Below are 17,767 nucleotides of genomic sequence, written 5' to 3' on the forward strand. Positions count from 1 at the left end.
TCAAATAGTCCAAAATCACGAAAAACGGCATGCTATAGTATGCCGTCCGAAAAAAAATATAACTTTGGCATGCTACTAGTCCTACATACTTACACCTAGAAACCCCATTCAAACCTATTTAGGTTCATCTTACGGTGGACATGTTTGCCTGAAAAGGAATCTTTGAAATGTTTAATCGTTTTAGAAATATAGTGCTTTTAAATTAGAGAAATTCAGAATGGGGTTCAGGAGGCTGTTGGAAGCATTCTTATGGCCCCTACACACTAGGAGTTTTGAAGTTGTCGGCGAGTCATCAGATCGTTATGTATTTCACACTACAGGAGTCTTTTTTTAAATCGGTTGTCATTATATCTTTGTGGCTTGACACTAAACGATTGGTCGCCGACTATGGATAATACACTCCAAGATGCGATCCAGACCCGATACATACAGGCTACATCATTTGTTTTTTATTCCAATTCATTTTGACATTGTGATGGGGGGAGGGGAGCAATCAAACACAAGTGTTTGGTCAAACCACGTGACTTCCATTGGAAAAGCATTGGGGCGGCCATGAAACACAGGCAGAGCACAGCACAGTTGTTCTTTAAGTGTGTACGAAGCTATGAGGCTTCGTACACACCTACACAACAAATGTTCGGTCCGTGTGCGATGTCTGATTGCTGTTTGATTGCTGCTCCAATTCATTTTCAATGGGAGTCACATGGTTTGACCAAACATTTTTGTTTGATGGGGCCTAGTTCACACCTACACAACAAATGTTCGGTCCGTGTGTGATGCCTGATTGCTTTTTGATTGCTGCTCCAATTCATTTTCAATGGGAGTCACATGGTTTGACCAAACATTTTTGTTTGATGAGGGGGGAGCAATCAGCAATCAGCCATCAAACACAAATGTTTGATCAAACCATGTGACTCCCATTGGAAAAGCATTGTGGTGGCCCAAAAAAACAAAAAAATGACCAAACATTGCTTGATTGGTGTTTGGTACGTGTGAATGAAGCCTGAGGGGGGAGCAATCAGCAATCAGCAATGAAACACAAATGTTTGATCAAACCATGTGACTCCCATTGGAAAAGCATTGTGGTGGCCCAAAAAAACGACCAAACATTGCTTGATTGGTGTTTGGTACGTGTGAATGAGGCCTGCCACATACATACATTACAGATAAGCACATACACATAATTTGGGAGGGATAATCAGTTAACGGGCCCTAATTAAAACTAATTACAGCCGGCCCAGCCCCCCCCCACACACACACACACACACACACACACACACACACACACACACACACACACACACACACACACACACACACACACACACACACACACACACACACACACACACACACACACACACACACACACACACACACACACACACACACACACACACACACACACACAGGTTATCTAACTTTGTGCGTGTCCAATACATGCATGGTAATTCGCCCTATAAGTAGTATGGTTGAACAAAGGGACAGGGAATCAGACTCAGACTCGGATGGGAGATGGACTACAACTGAACTCGGCGGACTGGCAGAGGACTTAGATGGCCTGTCTCTCGCACCGGACACACGTCAGCCAGATTCACTTGTAACCTTTTCTAATAAAACATGTTTACTGAAGAGACGTTTCTCATTCTGCAATATCACATCAAGATCCTACACCTCTAAAGTTGTTGATTTATTGTGTCTCTCCTAGGAGAAAAGCTGATCAGCTCGAGCTACACTCAACAGGCTCCTTGATGCAGGAGACATTACAGCGCCGCAAGTGCAGACAGAGGTTCCAGCAGGCAGCAGTGGCGTTTCTGGTGAGGGCTGGAGTATACCATGCAGAAAGAGCCCGTGATAAAACACGCTGTTTCTGGATGTCCAGCAGAGGGTAGAGTGTGGTGTGGAAGACGCCTTGGCTTGTAGCCTACTTTGTCTAGGTTAGTTGGGGTGTAAAGTACATTTTATCTATAGTGTCAAATTATAACAGAAGTTAACTCAATATGCTTTACAAGTAGAGCAGCTTAGATTGAAAGTTTGATGACCACATCTGAAATGTTTCAGCTACATTACTTCACCACATTGTGTTCTTTTTAGGTTTACTGAACTTCTCCCATAGGCCTACAATGGACCTGAAGAGTGTAACAAACGGAGTGAGGAGTTTCTGGACTACTAAGTCCATGGACATTGCCATGCCTGAAGACTCTCTCGTATTGCCAAGTTGGTGTTGGTACAGTTGGGTGCCACCGATATTGTCCCTTATCATTTGACCCATTTAGGCCTGACCTCAAAATTTTAAAAAATCCTTCTAAATCCTCCAGTTTTCTGAAATAAATATTTTCACGATTTAAAAAAAATAGCAGACCTACAAGCTCATAGCGCGCCACTCGGTGGCGCGCTATGAGCTTGTAGATCTGCTATTTTTCAATAGCTAAATTATAACAATGTTTAAAACACCAAAAGGGGTTTTGCGCAGATCACGCAAACCTCAGCAAAAAGAAAAGGACAATATCGATGGCCTCCAACTGTACTTCCACATTCAAATGTTGATGCTTAACGAGTGTTCTCTGTGGTGGAACTGAATAAGAACAAAACTCGAAACAGTTTGGCTTTGAGGGAGCTCAAGTCATCGATCGCATGACTGTGAAGATGGCGATGTTACAAATGGGAGCCTCTCTGACACAAATGCCTACAACATGAGACATGTCACTTGGATTTTTTTTATTTTTGCTTCTATTTTTGTTGTCCTACCAGTATTTACAATAATGTGTAGTTATTTTAAGGTGGAGAGGAAGGTGGTCTGTTTGTGTGTGTGTGTGTGTGTGTGTGTGTGTGTGTGTGTGTGTGTGTGTGTGTGTGTGTGTGTGTGTGTGTGTGTGAATTTTGAGGACTGACTTCGCTGTGAAAGAATAATATATTCAAAGATCTGCACACATTTTCATGATTTTTCAAAAATAGCAAATCTACAAGCTCATAGTGTAGCACTCGGTGCCGTGCTATGAGCTTGTAGATCTGCTATTTTTCAATAGCTAGTTTGAATAGCTAAAGTATAAAATAATGGTTAATGTGGTTAAACACTAAAGTGACACAGATGCTTTTTGCACCTTTTCTTTTAAAAAGCTGCAATTCTAAAGCTGCTATATTTTCTTTGACATTTTATAAATAAATGTATTTATTTGTCAAAAAAACCTTGTTACAATTGTTTTCATTTCTACTTGTACTGGTCAATTATTAACACTATAAGCTATTAACACTATATAAGCATCAGGAGCCATAAATCTGGCTTCATGCAGTTTTTCTTTTCTCTTACCATTATGTATGGCAACTAGCTGGATGAAATTATGCTTGAAACTGCAATGGAGCTATGCACTCATGGTATCCAATCAAAGTGCCACAAACACATGCACGTGTGTGTGTGTGTGTGTGTGTGCGTGCGTGCGTGCGTGCGTGCGTATGCATGTCTGTATGTGTGCATGTACATTTATCGAAAAAAACGAAGACAGTTTGTTTAAGGCGCAAGTTTGTACATTTGTTACATCACTGATAAAGCTTTCGACGGTTTTACAAACCCCCTCAAGGAAATGTTCACATAAAAGCATACAAATAAAAGTAGGTGCATTACAGCAGTGGTTCCCACACTTGCCCGGGACCCAATCTGGTGAAAATAGCAGATCTACAAGCACACAACGTGTCGCTTCGCGCCGTGCTCATTCTTTTTTTTATTCATGGAATTTCTTTCACAAAATTATTTTATATATATATATATATATATATATCTTTTTTTTTTTAATCGTTTGAAATATGCTTTTTCAAATGTAGTAAAATAAAATAAGGTTTTTACTCAAGTCGTGACCCATAAAAATTGGTCCATGACCCAAAAATGGGTCCCGACCCAGTGCATTACAGCAATTCACAACGTGTATATGCTGTCGTATCCCAGCTGGCATACATTTCTATTATCATAGCATAAATACTAAATTAAATACCTCTAGTGAATGGAGAAGCCAGTAAATACATAAATAGTCATTTTTGCGAAGTAATGATGCATTTCAGAATTTGCCACTTTCTCCGGAGTCACTGTTTCTGTTCCAGAGAGACGGTACAGTTTGTCAGCGTGATGATAAAAGCCTCCACAGGCTATACATTACATGTGGAAGTCAAGTGGTTAGGAACGTGAGTCATGTTGTGCTCATACAATGATACAACAGAGGGAAGCTGAACAAGGCAGTCCAGTCCAGCACTGAGACTTCAGATATTCCTTCCATGCTCATGAAATTGTCTGTTTGCGCCTGACATGGAGGGTCACCCACATGGGCCTGTTGTACAAATTAGTGCGCAGTCTTCAGTATGCAAGATGGAAATGGTCACCTCTCAGCTCGGGTAAAAGAATTGTCTTTTAAATGCTGTAAAAAAAAAAATCAGCGTCTTGTTCCATCGCAGACTGTGTTAACCACTTTTGACTTGGCATCCTTGTTTTGGGCATGTCATTACAGGCCAAAAATGTTCAACATAGCTAGATCGGCTAGATCTACAAGCTTGCAGCGTGTCACATCGCGACGCATTGTGAGCTTGTAGATCGGCTAGTTTCGATTAAGATGGGGACACTCAGCAGTATACTGACCAATAGATCAGGTTAAAGAACATGTAAGTACCGGGGAAAATAACGCGAGAGTACGTGTCTATGGTGTGAGTGTTCTCTATCCGGAACCGGAATCCGAGAAGGCCTTTCTTTTTGGTGGCCTTATTGGACTCGGTGTCCAGGGCCAGGTGCACCACCATGTGTTCCGGCTGCTTCTCTGGCGGGTCCTCCTCGCTCACGTGTCCGGGAGACTGCGTGTACCCGGCCAGGCTGTTGGTGTCCACCTCACTGTACGTCCCGTCCAGCATCATGGTCCTGGCGTGGGACATGCCACAGGTACAGGGGAGTGACTGTGATGCGGCCTGGGGGGGGGGGGGAGGGGGGGGTATGAGTCACAGAGTAAACAGATTATGGTCATTGGTCATGTAAAGAAGTTGAGTATATATGCCCCAGATTTTAATCACACATTTCACCGAAAGCGATTTCACTTAGCGGTGCCACAAACGCTAGTACAAATGCCACTGTTTCTTATAGAAATGCAACCAAATTGAATACAAATGATCGTGGGTGTCATGTGACAATGAGCATGAACAGGTTTGACATCCCATACTGACAAAAGGGCATATATCATAAACACAACATACAATTAACCCCATATTCAAATCCTAATGTTGTGGGCCTCGGGTCTAGAGCACACCTTCAAAAGCACTTTTACGCTTGGGGAACCACAAATGTTAAAAGTTGCAACCTATGTCGTATACTGTGAATGCTATTTCAACCCATAGCTTCCTTTTGTCCTGAAGCCTGTATAAAAGTTGAAAATACTGAAGTCGCACTCATTAGCCTGTGGTCCATGAGCCCTCTGGTGGCCAAAGCGTTTTTTATTTCTATATTCATCTTTTAATGGTTGGGGTAAGGATATTAGAAGTTATGAAATTGGGCAAATGGCACAGTAAATGGTTCACGTACCGTAGATAAAGTACAAAAATGAATACATCTATTCATACACACCACAAAAACAATTGCCATGCTTGTAGTTGTAACATCTGAGGCTGCTTGCTCAAATCAAGTCTGTGCTCTCTTTTAGTGAATCTGAGCGTGTTATCCATACCTTTATCCCCACACGTTTGGACTACTGTAATGCACTTTATATTGGCTTAAACCAAGCCTCCATTGCTCGGCTTCAGTTAGTCCAAAATGCTGCGGCACGTCTCCTAAAAGGAACTCGCAGGCGTGACCATATTCACTTCACTGGCTGCCTGTTCGATTCAGAATTGATTTTAAGATTGTATTGTTTGTTTGTTTTTAAATCACTGTTTTAGTTTTAGTATTTAAAAAGCATATAGCATATAATTATAGTCGAAAATTCAATCAAAAAGTGTCAAAAACGTCCAAAATAGTGAAATTAACCATGCTACAAGCTCACAATGTATCGCATCATGACACGCTGTGAGCTTAGAGATCATATGGCTTACACTACAGTAAGTGTTTAAAATAATTGACACAGAATGCACAAGTCAAAGAAAAAAGGGAAAGTACTGTTTTTGCAAACTGGTGAAAGTATACCAGTAACACGACCTGACTTCGACCTAAAGGGCGCCTGGGTGACAGCAGACTGCTCGGCGAGCGCTGGCGCTTTGGCATGGGGTGTCAGATCAACATAATATGGAATGAATTCTGTACTGGCCATATATGGAGCGTGTCTTGAGTGTACAGGGTTTTATGAGGTCAGATCAACATATGGAATGTCAGAACAGGTCAGCTCCATATATGGAGATCTAAGGGTGGCAGCGGGGGCAGTGTCTTGAGTGTACATGGTTTGATGAGGGTCCAGGTAGGGCCGGGCCTTAATTTTCGGGCCTGTTGATAACTCTAGTTTTCGCCGGCTGCCAGGTACGGCTACACTAATAACTTTTGGGCGGGCCCGTCTAGAGTTTGAATGGACAGGTATCAGTCAAAAAGGGAGACATCGAAGAGGAAGGACGGGTGGGGTGGGGTGGAATCAACATAGGTCATCTCCATATATGGAGATCTAAGGGTTTGAGGTCAGATGTAGATGCAGATCTAGGTGATAATCCAGTCTTCTCCATGTATGGCTATCCAGGGTTTGATGAGGTCAGTGTCGTGATCTTCATATAATGGAGACGGCCATATATGGAGCGTGTCACGAGGCATGACGGACTGCCGACCATATGGTGGCGTGACGTGTCACGAGGCGTGATGGACTGACAACCATATATGGAGGCGTGACGGATCGACAGACGGACGGACTGACAGGTTTTCATAGTAATCTGCGACATACGGTCGCAATTAACGTAAACCTACTTTGAATCATAAATTAGATTAATCTCATGAAAAAGAATCATTCCACCATACCTGACGTGGCAGAGCTTTCGCTTTCTCTCTGAGCTTCCGTTCTTTTCCGTCCCTCACGGTGGTCAGATAGTTGACAGCGGCGTACTCCAGCACGGACAGGAAGACGAAAACAAAACTGACCCAGAGGTAAATGTCCACGGCTTTGATGTAGGACACCCTGGGCATGGAGGCGTTGACTCCAGTGATGATGGTGGACATGGTGAGCACTGTGGTGATGCCTGAACAACAAATTAAATGACATAGGACAAAACTCATATTATATCAAGTTTAACAGTGTCGCACCGCAGGGGGAAAATGGCCATCTCCACGCTCACTTGTCGCAATGTGATTTGTTGTGAGCTTGTATTGGAGAAGGGCAGGACATGACATGACATGCAGGTGGTCCAAAATTGGTGACACAATAGAAAAGGGCCATTTTTATTTTTTTTAATTGAAGTAGAGTGACATTTTACACTGATCTAAGATAATATATTGTATTTGTTTTGGGGGGGGGTTACACACCACAGAACCAACAAAAATGAGCAACAACAAAGAAAAAGTTCGATTTGATGTTATAGGCCCTTTAATAAAAGTGATAAGGCATTAGTTGATGTAGAAAGCTTAGTCCTACATTATTACTGCAGGCAATGTTTTTGTAAACACTGTTGTAATGAGTCTGTCTGTCTGTCTGTCTGCCTGCCTGCCTGCCTGCCGGCCTGCCGGCCTGCCGGCCTGCCTGCCTGCCCACAATGAAATACACAGTATTGTCATGAAATGCCTGCCCACAATGAAATACACAGTATTGTCATGAAATCATGTGTGTGTGTGTGTGTGTGTGTGTGTGTGTGTGTGTGTGTGTGTGTGTGTGTGTGTGTGTGTGTGTGTGTGTGTGTGTGTGTGTGTGTGTGTGTGTGTGTGTGTGTGTGTGTGTGCGTGCGTGCGTGCGTGCGTGCGTGCGTGCGTGCGTGCGTGCGTGCGTGCGTGCGTGCGTGCGTGCGTGCGTGCGTGCGTGCGTGCGTGCGTGCGTGCGTGCATGCGTGCGTGCGCATACCCAGTGAGACTCTGGCTGGCACAGCCCTGCGGTCGATCCAGAAGGACACCCAGGACAGCATGACCATCAGAGTAGCAGGAAAATAGGTCTGGAGCAGGAAGAAGAAGATGTGTCGACGCAGCGTGAAGTTGATGTACAGACGGTTGTACCAGCCTGAGGAAGAGGAGAGGGGGATGAAGGCTGTTATTTTAGATGTTGATTTTTTTATTTTCATGATCACATTATTGGGGTAAAGGGGGACCTGGTGAATCCCATTGGGGGTTTCAGTTTTCAGCTTCATCCAGCTGATGACTGCTGACGGTTCTGATGAGTGAGCAGCATTTCGACTGGCGACTGTGGCTCAGGAGGTAGAGCAGGTCGTCCATTGATCCATGGGTCGGCGGTTCGAATCCCAGCTCCTCCTGTCTACATGTCGAAGTGTCCTTGGGCAAGACACTGAACCCCAAATTGCTCCCGATGTGCTGGTTGGTACCTTGCATGGCTTCTGCCGCAATCGGTGTATGAATGGGTGAATGTAATGCACAATCTATGTAAAGCGCCTTGGATAAAGGCACTATATAAATGCACCATTTACCATTTATTTCTCAATCTTTTTTTCGGAATCCAACCCCCACACCCAATAAAAGATTGGGCTAAATTGTGTCTCTGAAAACCACGGTAGTTTATTATGTTCTTGTTTATATCATTTAGAAAACATCTCCACAGACTGGTTTCATTAAGAATCGCTACTCCTTCTTCAATGTCAGGCGGCTTTTTAATATACTATATTTGCCATCTGGAGAGGTGCCTGAGTGCGTCGCGTCGCTGGACGCAGAAAAAGCATTTGACCGTGTTGAGTTTGGGTACTTGTTTGCAGTTCTAGAAAAATTCGGTTTTGGACCAAAGTTTATTGCTTGGATTAGGTTGCTCTATGCGTCTCCCACCGCAGCTGTACAGACCAACGGTGTGTTCTCTCAGCCTCTCGCCTTGGGCCGTGGGACCCGCCAGGGTTGCCCACTAAGTCCGTTCCTCTTTGATCTGGCAATCGAGCCTCTTGCGATTTCTTTGCGCCAAAATGCCGACATTGTGGGCATTCAGAAAGGCGATAAAGAGCATAAAGTGTCCTTGTATGCAGACGACCTGCTGCTGTTTGTCTCTGACCCATTAACCTCCTTGCCAGCAGCTATATCATCACTTGACCAATTTGGTCGTATTTCTGGCTACAAAATAAACTTAAATAAAAGCATAATATTTCCAGCCAATGAAGCTGCATCTGACCTAGATTATAGTCACATACCCTTTAAGGTTGAGAAGGGTCAATTTACCTACTTAGGCGTATCGGTTACGCGCAAATTTAAGGATCTTTTCCCAAAAAACTTTGTCTCTCTTGCAAACAGAGTTAAGGAGTCATTACAGCAGTGGTCGCCTCTTACAATGTCCCTCGCTGGCCGCATAAATTCAATCAAAATGAATGTTCTTCCTAAATTCACATACCTCTTTCAATGCGTCCCTGTGTTCATTCCAAAATCGTTCTTTTCCTCTTTAGACTCAACAATTTCATCATATATTTGGCAGAATAAGAGGCCGCGTGTGAGCAGAATGTTACTTAAAAGGGTAAAGAGGGATGGAGGCATGGGGCTCCCCGATTTTCGTCATTACTATTGGGCTGCTAACATCCGGTGTCTTGCCTTTTGGAATCATTTCTACCTTAAGCCTAATTGCCCGGAATGGACATCTCTGGAGCTAAAGTCGTGTAGGGATTTATCACTTCCAGCTATTCTTAGTACACCGCTTGGCCGCCCCCTGCCTGATTCAATAACTAACCCGGTGGTGCGTCATACGCTGAGAGTGTGGGCCCAGTTCAGGAAAACTTATAATTATAGAGACCTCTCCCTGGTCAGTCCTGTTGCTTCCAACCACCTTTTTGTTCCATCAACGCAAGACATGACCTTTCAGAGTTGGCATGGAAAGGGCATCAAATGGTTTAAAGACCTGTTTATAGAGGGGAGCTTTGCATCCTTTGATCAAATTTCAAAGAAATATAGTCTACCTAGACCACACTTCTACAGATTTTTGCAGGCCCGACATTATGTGAGCTCTATACTACCTGACTTCCCTAATAAGCCTAATGCTAACCCTATTGATGAATTTCTGTCTTTTGACCCGACGATTAAGGGCGCCATTTCAATATTATATGATATCATTTCAAATTCGAGGCCAGCGCCCTTAGATAAGATAAAGGCTGACTGGGAACATGATCTGGGCCTCACACTGTCTGATGAAGTTTGGGATTCTATTTTTTCTTCTATACATAAGTCTTCTCTTTGTGCACGACATTGCTTAGTGCAGTTTAAAATAGTCCATAGAGCTCATATGTCTAAGGCTAGACTGGCTAGTATTTATCCTGACGTAACTCCTACCTGTGACAAGTGCAGGAGCGGTGATGCAACTTTGATCCATCAGTATTGGATGTGTCCTAAATTACAACCATTTTGGGGGAATGTGTTCAATACTCTATCCAACATTCTACATCAAAATCTAGACCCAGATCCCTTAGTGGCTCTCCTTGGCACTGCTGGAAGGGATGACCTTCCTCTAACACGCATAGAGTGTCGTATGGTCGACTTTGCCTTGTTGCTCGCTAGGCGTGCCATTCTGCTCAAATGGAAGGATGCTGCCCCGCCCGTGCTCCGTCAGTGGCTTCGTGATATAATGTCCTGTCTCGAGTTGGAGATGTTAAGGTTTTCAATTGCCGGCTCTGAGAAAAAGTTTTACAAGACCTGGGGCCCATTTATGACATTCTACCACAACACACAAACTGCATAGTGTGCCGTGCCTATGCCTCGGCCAACGCCAAACCACAACAGAAACAAAATCTGCTCTATGAAAAATCTGCTTTTTTATTTTTATTATATTTTAATTTTTTGTAATTATGTATGCATGTATTTTGTGTATGTGTGTATATATATATATATTTTTTTTTATTTCCTCCAGACTGTTCCGACTATCCTTGGGATTGTGGGTGGGGGGAGGGTGGGATAGGGGATTGAGTTTTATTTTTATATTTTATATGTCTGTCTAATACTTGCCCCTGGGCTACTGTCGAAAAAACCTGAATAAAAAGATTTTGAAAAGAAAGAAAACATCTCCAAATAACAGAACAAGAGGCGTTCTTGTTAGTTTTTAAACTGTAAAAAACACAGAAGAGAATTATGGAATGTTATATGTTGTTTATGAATCTGTGCCGGGCAGCTGTTTTATTTTTATTTCATTTGTTAATACAGTTTTTTCTCTGTTTCTGTTGGTAGTCGAGGCTGCCAGTTCCCATCAGATGTTATGTGTGCGGGAGTTCCGACTGTTTCTGACCGTACTGAAGTACGTATGTACATATGTTTTAGGACCTAAGTCTAAGATGTACATTGTACATGATAGCCTTATTCCAGGAGAAGGTCTGTGGATTGAATTTCCACAGATCATTGAAGGTTGTTGAGTTGGCAGCCGCAAATATGTACAGCTCTCTATTGAAGGCAAAGGCTGCATCAAAGTCGTACAATTTGTCACACACGTTACTGCAGTGAAATTTGTTCTCCGTATTTGACCCATCTCTTGGAGCGGTGAGCCGCAGCCGTGCCACACTCGGGAATAATTTAATTAGTTGATTTGACCTCCCAATCCAACCCATTGATGCAGAGTGCCAGGCAGGGAGGCATTGGGACCCATTTTTACAGTCTTTGGTATGCATCGAACCCTGACCTCCCAGCTTCAGAGTATGTCGTTCATGTCGTTCTGGAAGAAGCTGTGCAGAAGGCGTGTTCAGGCAGAAGTTGGTCTCCATGTCAAATACTTTATTGTGGCGACCACTGCAGCTCCCAAATACAGACATCTTTGACCGATGATGTTGGTAGTCTGAAATGATGTAGTGTGGTGGAGTGCCTCTGGTGTTAATTAATTGACCTGAGACCAGATTCTAGAAAATGTCTTCATCTAAATCATGAGTTTATCTGTATTTGGCCGCAGACCCCCATCTGAAAATATGTTGTTCCAGGGACCCCCCAGAAGCAAATATTTGAGTTCAAGGTTTCATGACATAAACTTTTATTTATATTTTTTATTTGGGGTTTTATGACCTCAATTACACAAAAGAAAACCTGAACTTTGAACATTCAGTGGATTTTCTGTGGTCTGGGGTTTTCACTATGTTCTGAAGCCTTTTGAGCCACAATGAAAACAGGCAAAACAGTGAAAACAGTGACATCTGTTGGCAAATCCCATTGATATATATGGGATTTGCAGTCAAGGAAAATCAGAGCTCTTGTTTGATCCAGAAAACCCCAGACCACAGAAAATCTAGGCTACTGAATGTTAAAAGTTCAGGTTTTTTGGGTGCAATTGAGCTCAGAAAACAAAACAAAAAAAATTAAGAAAAAATACAAAACCTTTGTTTTAATGTCACAATCCCTTTAAAAATGTTCGCTGTAGAATATATGTATATTCCAAGATTTGCGTACCTGTGCTGCTGTAGAACGCCAGTCTGGAGGTGGTGTGGAACTTCTGGATGAGGAACTGAGAGAGGGAGATCTTGTCATCAGTGCTCAGGGACTCGTCACCACTCTTCCAGTACAGCATCAGGTCCTCGTCTGTGTACGCATCTGTGTAGCAGGGCCGTATTATTAGTAGTAATATTAGTGGGGCTTAGTAGCATATGGTATTCACGAGTTTGGAGATGAGAAATAGGGCTATATCTTGCACCATCCCTTACCCCTTATCCCTAAACTTATTTGCCATTTTTTACTATTTTGAAAAACATTTAAAAATAGTTCAAATCGCTGATCTACAAGTTCACAACGTGTCAATGTAGATCGGCTATAGTTGAACTAATTTAAAATGTTTTTCAAGATAGTAAAATATGGGAAATATGTTTAGAGATAAAGGGTAAGGCGTGCCCAAGATATATAGGGCATAGTATTTTGGTTTCCCTAAAAGCCGGTGTCTTGTGTTTAAGAACTTACAGCTCTCCAGTTCCAGAGTGCATGTCTGAGAGTCCAGAGGAAAACGGCTGAAATCCATATTGCAGGCAGAGGTCACTGTGACCCTGGTTGAAAAAACAAACAAGAAAACGAAAAACATACACATCATAAAAACTCAACTTTCTTGTGTTATCAACTAAAACTATTGTATGGAAAACAGAATTTGACCCGTTCTAAGATTTGGGTAAAAGTCTGGTAGTCGATTCAGCATGGCTCTGCTCTGCTGTACTGTATAATATACAGTATATATACTGTAGTACAGTATGTGCTGCTGTTTTTATCACTACCTGCATAGGAACTTTTCTGGCTCATTTCATTACTATTTTAACAGCTTTATGTATAATTATGATATATTGTATATTTCTCCATTACTGATACTATAGAGCGGTGCCCGTTGGGCACTGGCCTACTTGGAACGATGCAAGTTGGAAATGCATGCCCCACTCAGTTATTATGTCTGTGTCCCTTTTATGCCCATATATGGAGTTCTTTGACAGGCATACCCAAATATGGAGTCAGAACACATTGTGATATCAGAACAGGCCAGCTCCATATATGGAGATATAGGGGTGATTAGGTGTGGTCAATTGGCCAATTTGGGCCCTGTCCAGACTACAGAGCCTGGGCAGAGCCTTTTGTGGTGGTTCTGTGTATCTGATCTATATAGATATGGCATTGTGCCTTATTGTTATCTGACCTTGTTTTCCTTATTTCTTTATGTCTCTGTTCTTCACCCTGTTCTCGTAACAGTAAAATGTTGGGAGCTTGTACGAGAAAGAATGGCACCCACTCTTTTGCAGTCTGTGGACTTGTGAAATAAAGTTATCACTGAATGTGACACAGAATATGAATGTGTGCCACAATATCAATCTGAATCTGTACAACCACTTAAGCCCTATACTGTAGGTATATTGCGGCATACAGTGAACGCTGAAAATTGACGCCAAGCGTTGTGAGCTTGCAGATCTGCCATTTCTGCCAGTGGTTCTCAAAGTGGGGCCCGCAAGGGTACCTTGAGGGGGTTCCAAATGGACCTTTACAGGTCTGTAACGCCAAGTGTGTGCACACTCTTAGAGTTATGGGAGTCCTTGAAATTAAAACAAGTTTGAGAAACACTGATATACACATTTTGTATTTGTTTTTTTTAATTTAGGGGAAATTGTCGCCTGTAATGACATGCCCAAAACAGGGACACCAGGAGTGGATAATATCCCAGAAAGAAGTTGCCTGGCTGCAGCACTAATGAGATATTAAATGAGGTGTCTCAAAGCCCGGGGCTACGGAGACCCCATACTGAGCTCATGGCTCAGGAAGAGTTCCCCCCCCCCCCCTGAGGCCATCAGAGCCCTGAACAAGAACAAAAGAATAAATATATACAATCAACACAAAACAAACTGCATTCAATCTGGAAACGCGTCTTTGTAGTTTTCGCTCTCAGAGTTACTTGGACTAATATATATGTATATCAGAACCTCAACCTGTGGGTCAGGAGGACCCCCAGGGGAGTTCCCACATGATTTTTTGGGGTGGGTCTCCAGATGACAGTGAAGTGACTGACAAGCTTTGTGAGCCATCTGCTGTTTTCACAATATGTATCTGTGGAACCGAAAATGTAATGCCTCAACTCCTACATTCAAGGTGATTATCAGTAGGGATGTCCCGATCATGTTTTTTTTGCTCCCGATCCGATTCCGATCATTTGATTTTGAGTATCTGCCGATACCGATTTTTCCCGATCCAATATTTATATGTTTATAGAATACTTGTGCCATATCTCAATAGTACAATATCCACCTCACCTCAGGCTGTAGAGCACGTGTCCATCGGGGTAGACGCGCAGCATGATGTTCTCCGTGGTGGTGTCGTGGATGAAGGACCTCTTGGAGTGGACGAAGAAGACGTCGGGCACCCAGATCTTCTTGACCAAGCGGCCGTCGAACGTCATGCTCTTGTTAGTGTTGCTGGGGAAGGCCAGCCGCTCGTCCTTCCAGTAGTGTCTCAGATACAGCGTCATGGTGAAGTCCTACAGCCAGGACGCACGGAAAAGACACAAATGATCAGATGAAAGCAATGGTATAAAGTACTGTAAATAAGTACAATTCTGAGGTATTTTTTGAGTATTTTGAATATTTTCAACTCGCACATTGTGAAACTGCTATTTTCACAAGTTTGAAAACTTTGGCATTCCTACAGCAGGGCTTAGTTATGGAACTGCCTCCAAACTGACAGTGACAAATGTAGTTTACTGCTCATCCAACAGGCAAAGCATTGCAATTCTCTCTTGGCAGGGTTTATGTTGTACATGATCTTCATGCAGTACTACTTGTCAACCAGTAGGTGTCCCACCTGACAACAGGGTGTGTAGTGTGTACAGTGTACATTTCTCAATGGAAGAGTAATAGGCCAGTCAATCTAAGATTTGACCCAAAATAAATTGCATTAGTAATCGTTCAAGGTTTTTATGATCCTTGTTCATCCAAATAATGTTAAAAATATATTATATATTAAAATATATAGTATTTAAAAAAATGGCCATAGCCTCTTGCCCAAATGTGCCCAAATGTGATGAGGTCAGCACATTTGGGCACATTAAGGGCAAGTGGCTATGGCCAAATTTAGCCCAAGGAGCGTTTTTCATGCAAAACTAATGCTTGGAATGGATTCAGAATCATGAATAACCCACACATTACATGCTACTTAAAGCATAATTAAAATTAGATTTTTTTCTTTGCCTTATAGGTTTTTCAGTGGTGCAACCCCTCCCTTACGGAGCTGTGTGTGGCTGCAGGCTGGGTGGGTGGCTGGCTGTGTCTGAGCACGAAAACAGCATGGTTGTTTTTCACCACCTGCAACCTAACACATGCACATATTAACTGTATGATGATTTCGGGTGTGCCAGTACAGTACAGTGACAGTACAGTACAGTACAGTACAGTAGACTGAGTAGAGGTTACAGTAGAGGGACCCCCACATGGTAACTATGTCATTTCTCAACCGTTTTGGACGCGGGGCGGCACGCCAGAACCGGCCCGGCCCCCTGGCCCCCACACGGAGTTGCACCTGCACTTCAAACGGGTGTGATTTTAATGGTACTCCAACTTTCAACCCCTGAATTTACCATGATCCACAATTTATATAATACTCTATTTTAAGTGGTGCAACCACTTCATTAAGGAGCTATGTGTGTCTGTCCCTGGCTGGGTCCCTGGGTCCCTGGCTGGGTCCCTGGCTGGGTCTGTCTGAGCACGAAAATAGCGTTTGGTTTGTTTTCACAACCAAGTGTCACTGTTGCGCAGCCTAACACACACAACTGTATATATTGGCTGGGTCCCTGGCTGGGACAGTACAGTACAGTACAGTACAGTACAGTACTCGTCATTTCTCGACCGTTTCGGACGCGGGGGGCTCGCCGGAACTGGGCCGGCACCCTGGCCGCGTTCCTGTGCATCTGGAACTTCCGGGGACCCCCACACGGAGTTGCACCACTCACTTCACACAGGTGTGATTTTTAGCTTAGATTGACTGGCCTATAGGGAGATCAATGGAGATGAACTAGTGTATTATATTATAACATATAGGTTAAAACGATGTTTTGTTCATTAAAACAAGTTTAGCTTTAATGCTCACAACAAAGCATGAAAAAGTTAAAGCTCTATATTCTGCATTCTGATAATCAATGCTAGATACTAGCTCCGTCTCTCTAGCTCTTTAATGAATAGAAAATACATTGTCAGACGGATTGCCAATTTCATCCAATCAGAAGAGGGTATATACCCATTGGTCAGCTTCAGTTTTAGTGTTCCAGTTCCAATTTCTGTGTGTCATTACTTCCACTTACTAGGACCGCCATGGTGCCGTTTGTACTTCCACTTACTAGGACCGCCATGGTGCCGTTTGTACTTCCACTTACTAGGACCGCCATGGTGCCGTTTGTACTTCCACTTACTAGGACCGCCATGGTGCCGTTTGTACTTCCACTTACTAGGACCGCCATGGTGCCGTTTGTACTTCCACTTACTAGGACCGCCATGGTGCTGTTTGTACTTCCACTTACTAGGACCGCCATGGTGCTGTTTGTACTTCCACTTACTAGGACCGCCATGGTGCCGTTTGTACTTCCACTTACTAGGACCGCCATGGTGCTGTTTGTACTTCCACTTACTAGGACCGCCATGGTGCCGTTTGTACTTCCACTTACTAGGACCGCCATGGTGCCGTTTGTACTTCCACTTACTAGGACCGCCATGGTGCCGTTTGTACTTCCACTTACTAGGACCGCCATGGTGCCGTTTGCAAATTAGCTACTTTCTTGCCTTGATCTCCTAATCACCCCCCTCTCTTCTTCCCTTTCTTTGTTTCTTGGTAAAATAACACGATGGGAACTATGCACAAAAACTAATTCCACCCACTTTTTTAAGATGATTCTGATTCTGCTTCTGCTGTATAAGCTATTTTGCAATATCCTTTTGATTAGGGTGGGTCAGATGTAGGCTATGTTAGATGTGACATGTGTTTTTATTCCATGATCATTAAAGATGTCAATCAATCAATCATTGACATCACCATACCTATTTAACACATATTGAGTGGTGCAACCACTCCTATAGACAGCTATGTGTGTCCCTGGGTCCCTGGGTCCCTGGCTGGCTGTGTCCGTCCGTCCGTCCGAGCACGAAAATAACGTTTTCACAACCAAGTGTCACTGTTGCGCAGCCAACACACACATACATATTATTGTTTTTTTCTTTTCTTTTTAATTATCCTTTTCATTTTATTTTA

General features: G+C 43.1%; 1 protein-coding gene across 1 annotated transcript in view; it reads right to left on the bottom strand.

Annotated features, from left to right (window-relative positions):
• Positions 1 to 3,897: 3,897 nt before the first annotated feature.
• Positions 3,898 to 17,767, bottom strand: part of LOC306940862 (gamma-aminobutyric acid receptor subunit rho-2-like) — a gene marked incomplete at its 5' end in the record, with an annotated part of 35,443 nt that continues 21,573 nt past the window's right edge. Inside the window, 6 exons of the mRNA XM_079526103.1 lie at positions 3,898 to 4,926; positions 6,977 to 7,170; positions 7,983 to 8,135; positions 12,470 to 12,610; positions 12,971 to 13,053; positions 14,788 to 15,011. Coding sequence (XP_079382229.1) covers positions 4,603 to 4,926; positions 6,977 to 7,170; positions 7,983 to 8,135; positions 12,470 to 12,610; positions 12,971 to 13,053; positions 14,788 to 15,011 — 1,119 coding nt within the window. The 3' untranslated portion in view covers positions 3,898 to 4,602. The remainder of the gene's footprint in view (positions 4,927 to 6,976; positions 7,171 to 7,982; positions 8,136 to 12,469; positions 12,611 to 12,970; positions 13,054 to 14,787; positions 15,012 to 17,767) is intronic.

The sequence above is a fragment of the Electrona antarctica genome, assembly GCF_951216825.1.
Source record: "Electrona antarctica genome assembly, chromosome: 17".
Taxonomy (NCBI): Eukaryota; Metazoa; Chordata; class Actinopteri; order Myctophiformes; family Myctophidae; genus Electrona; species Electrona antarctica.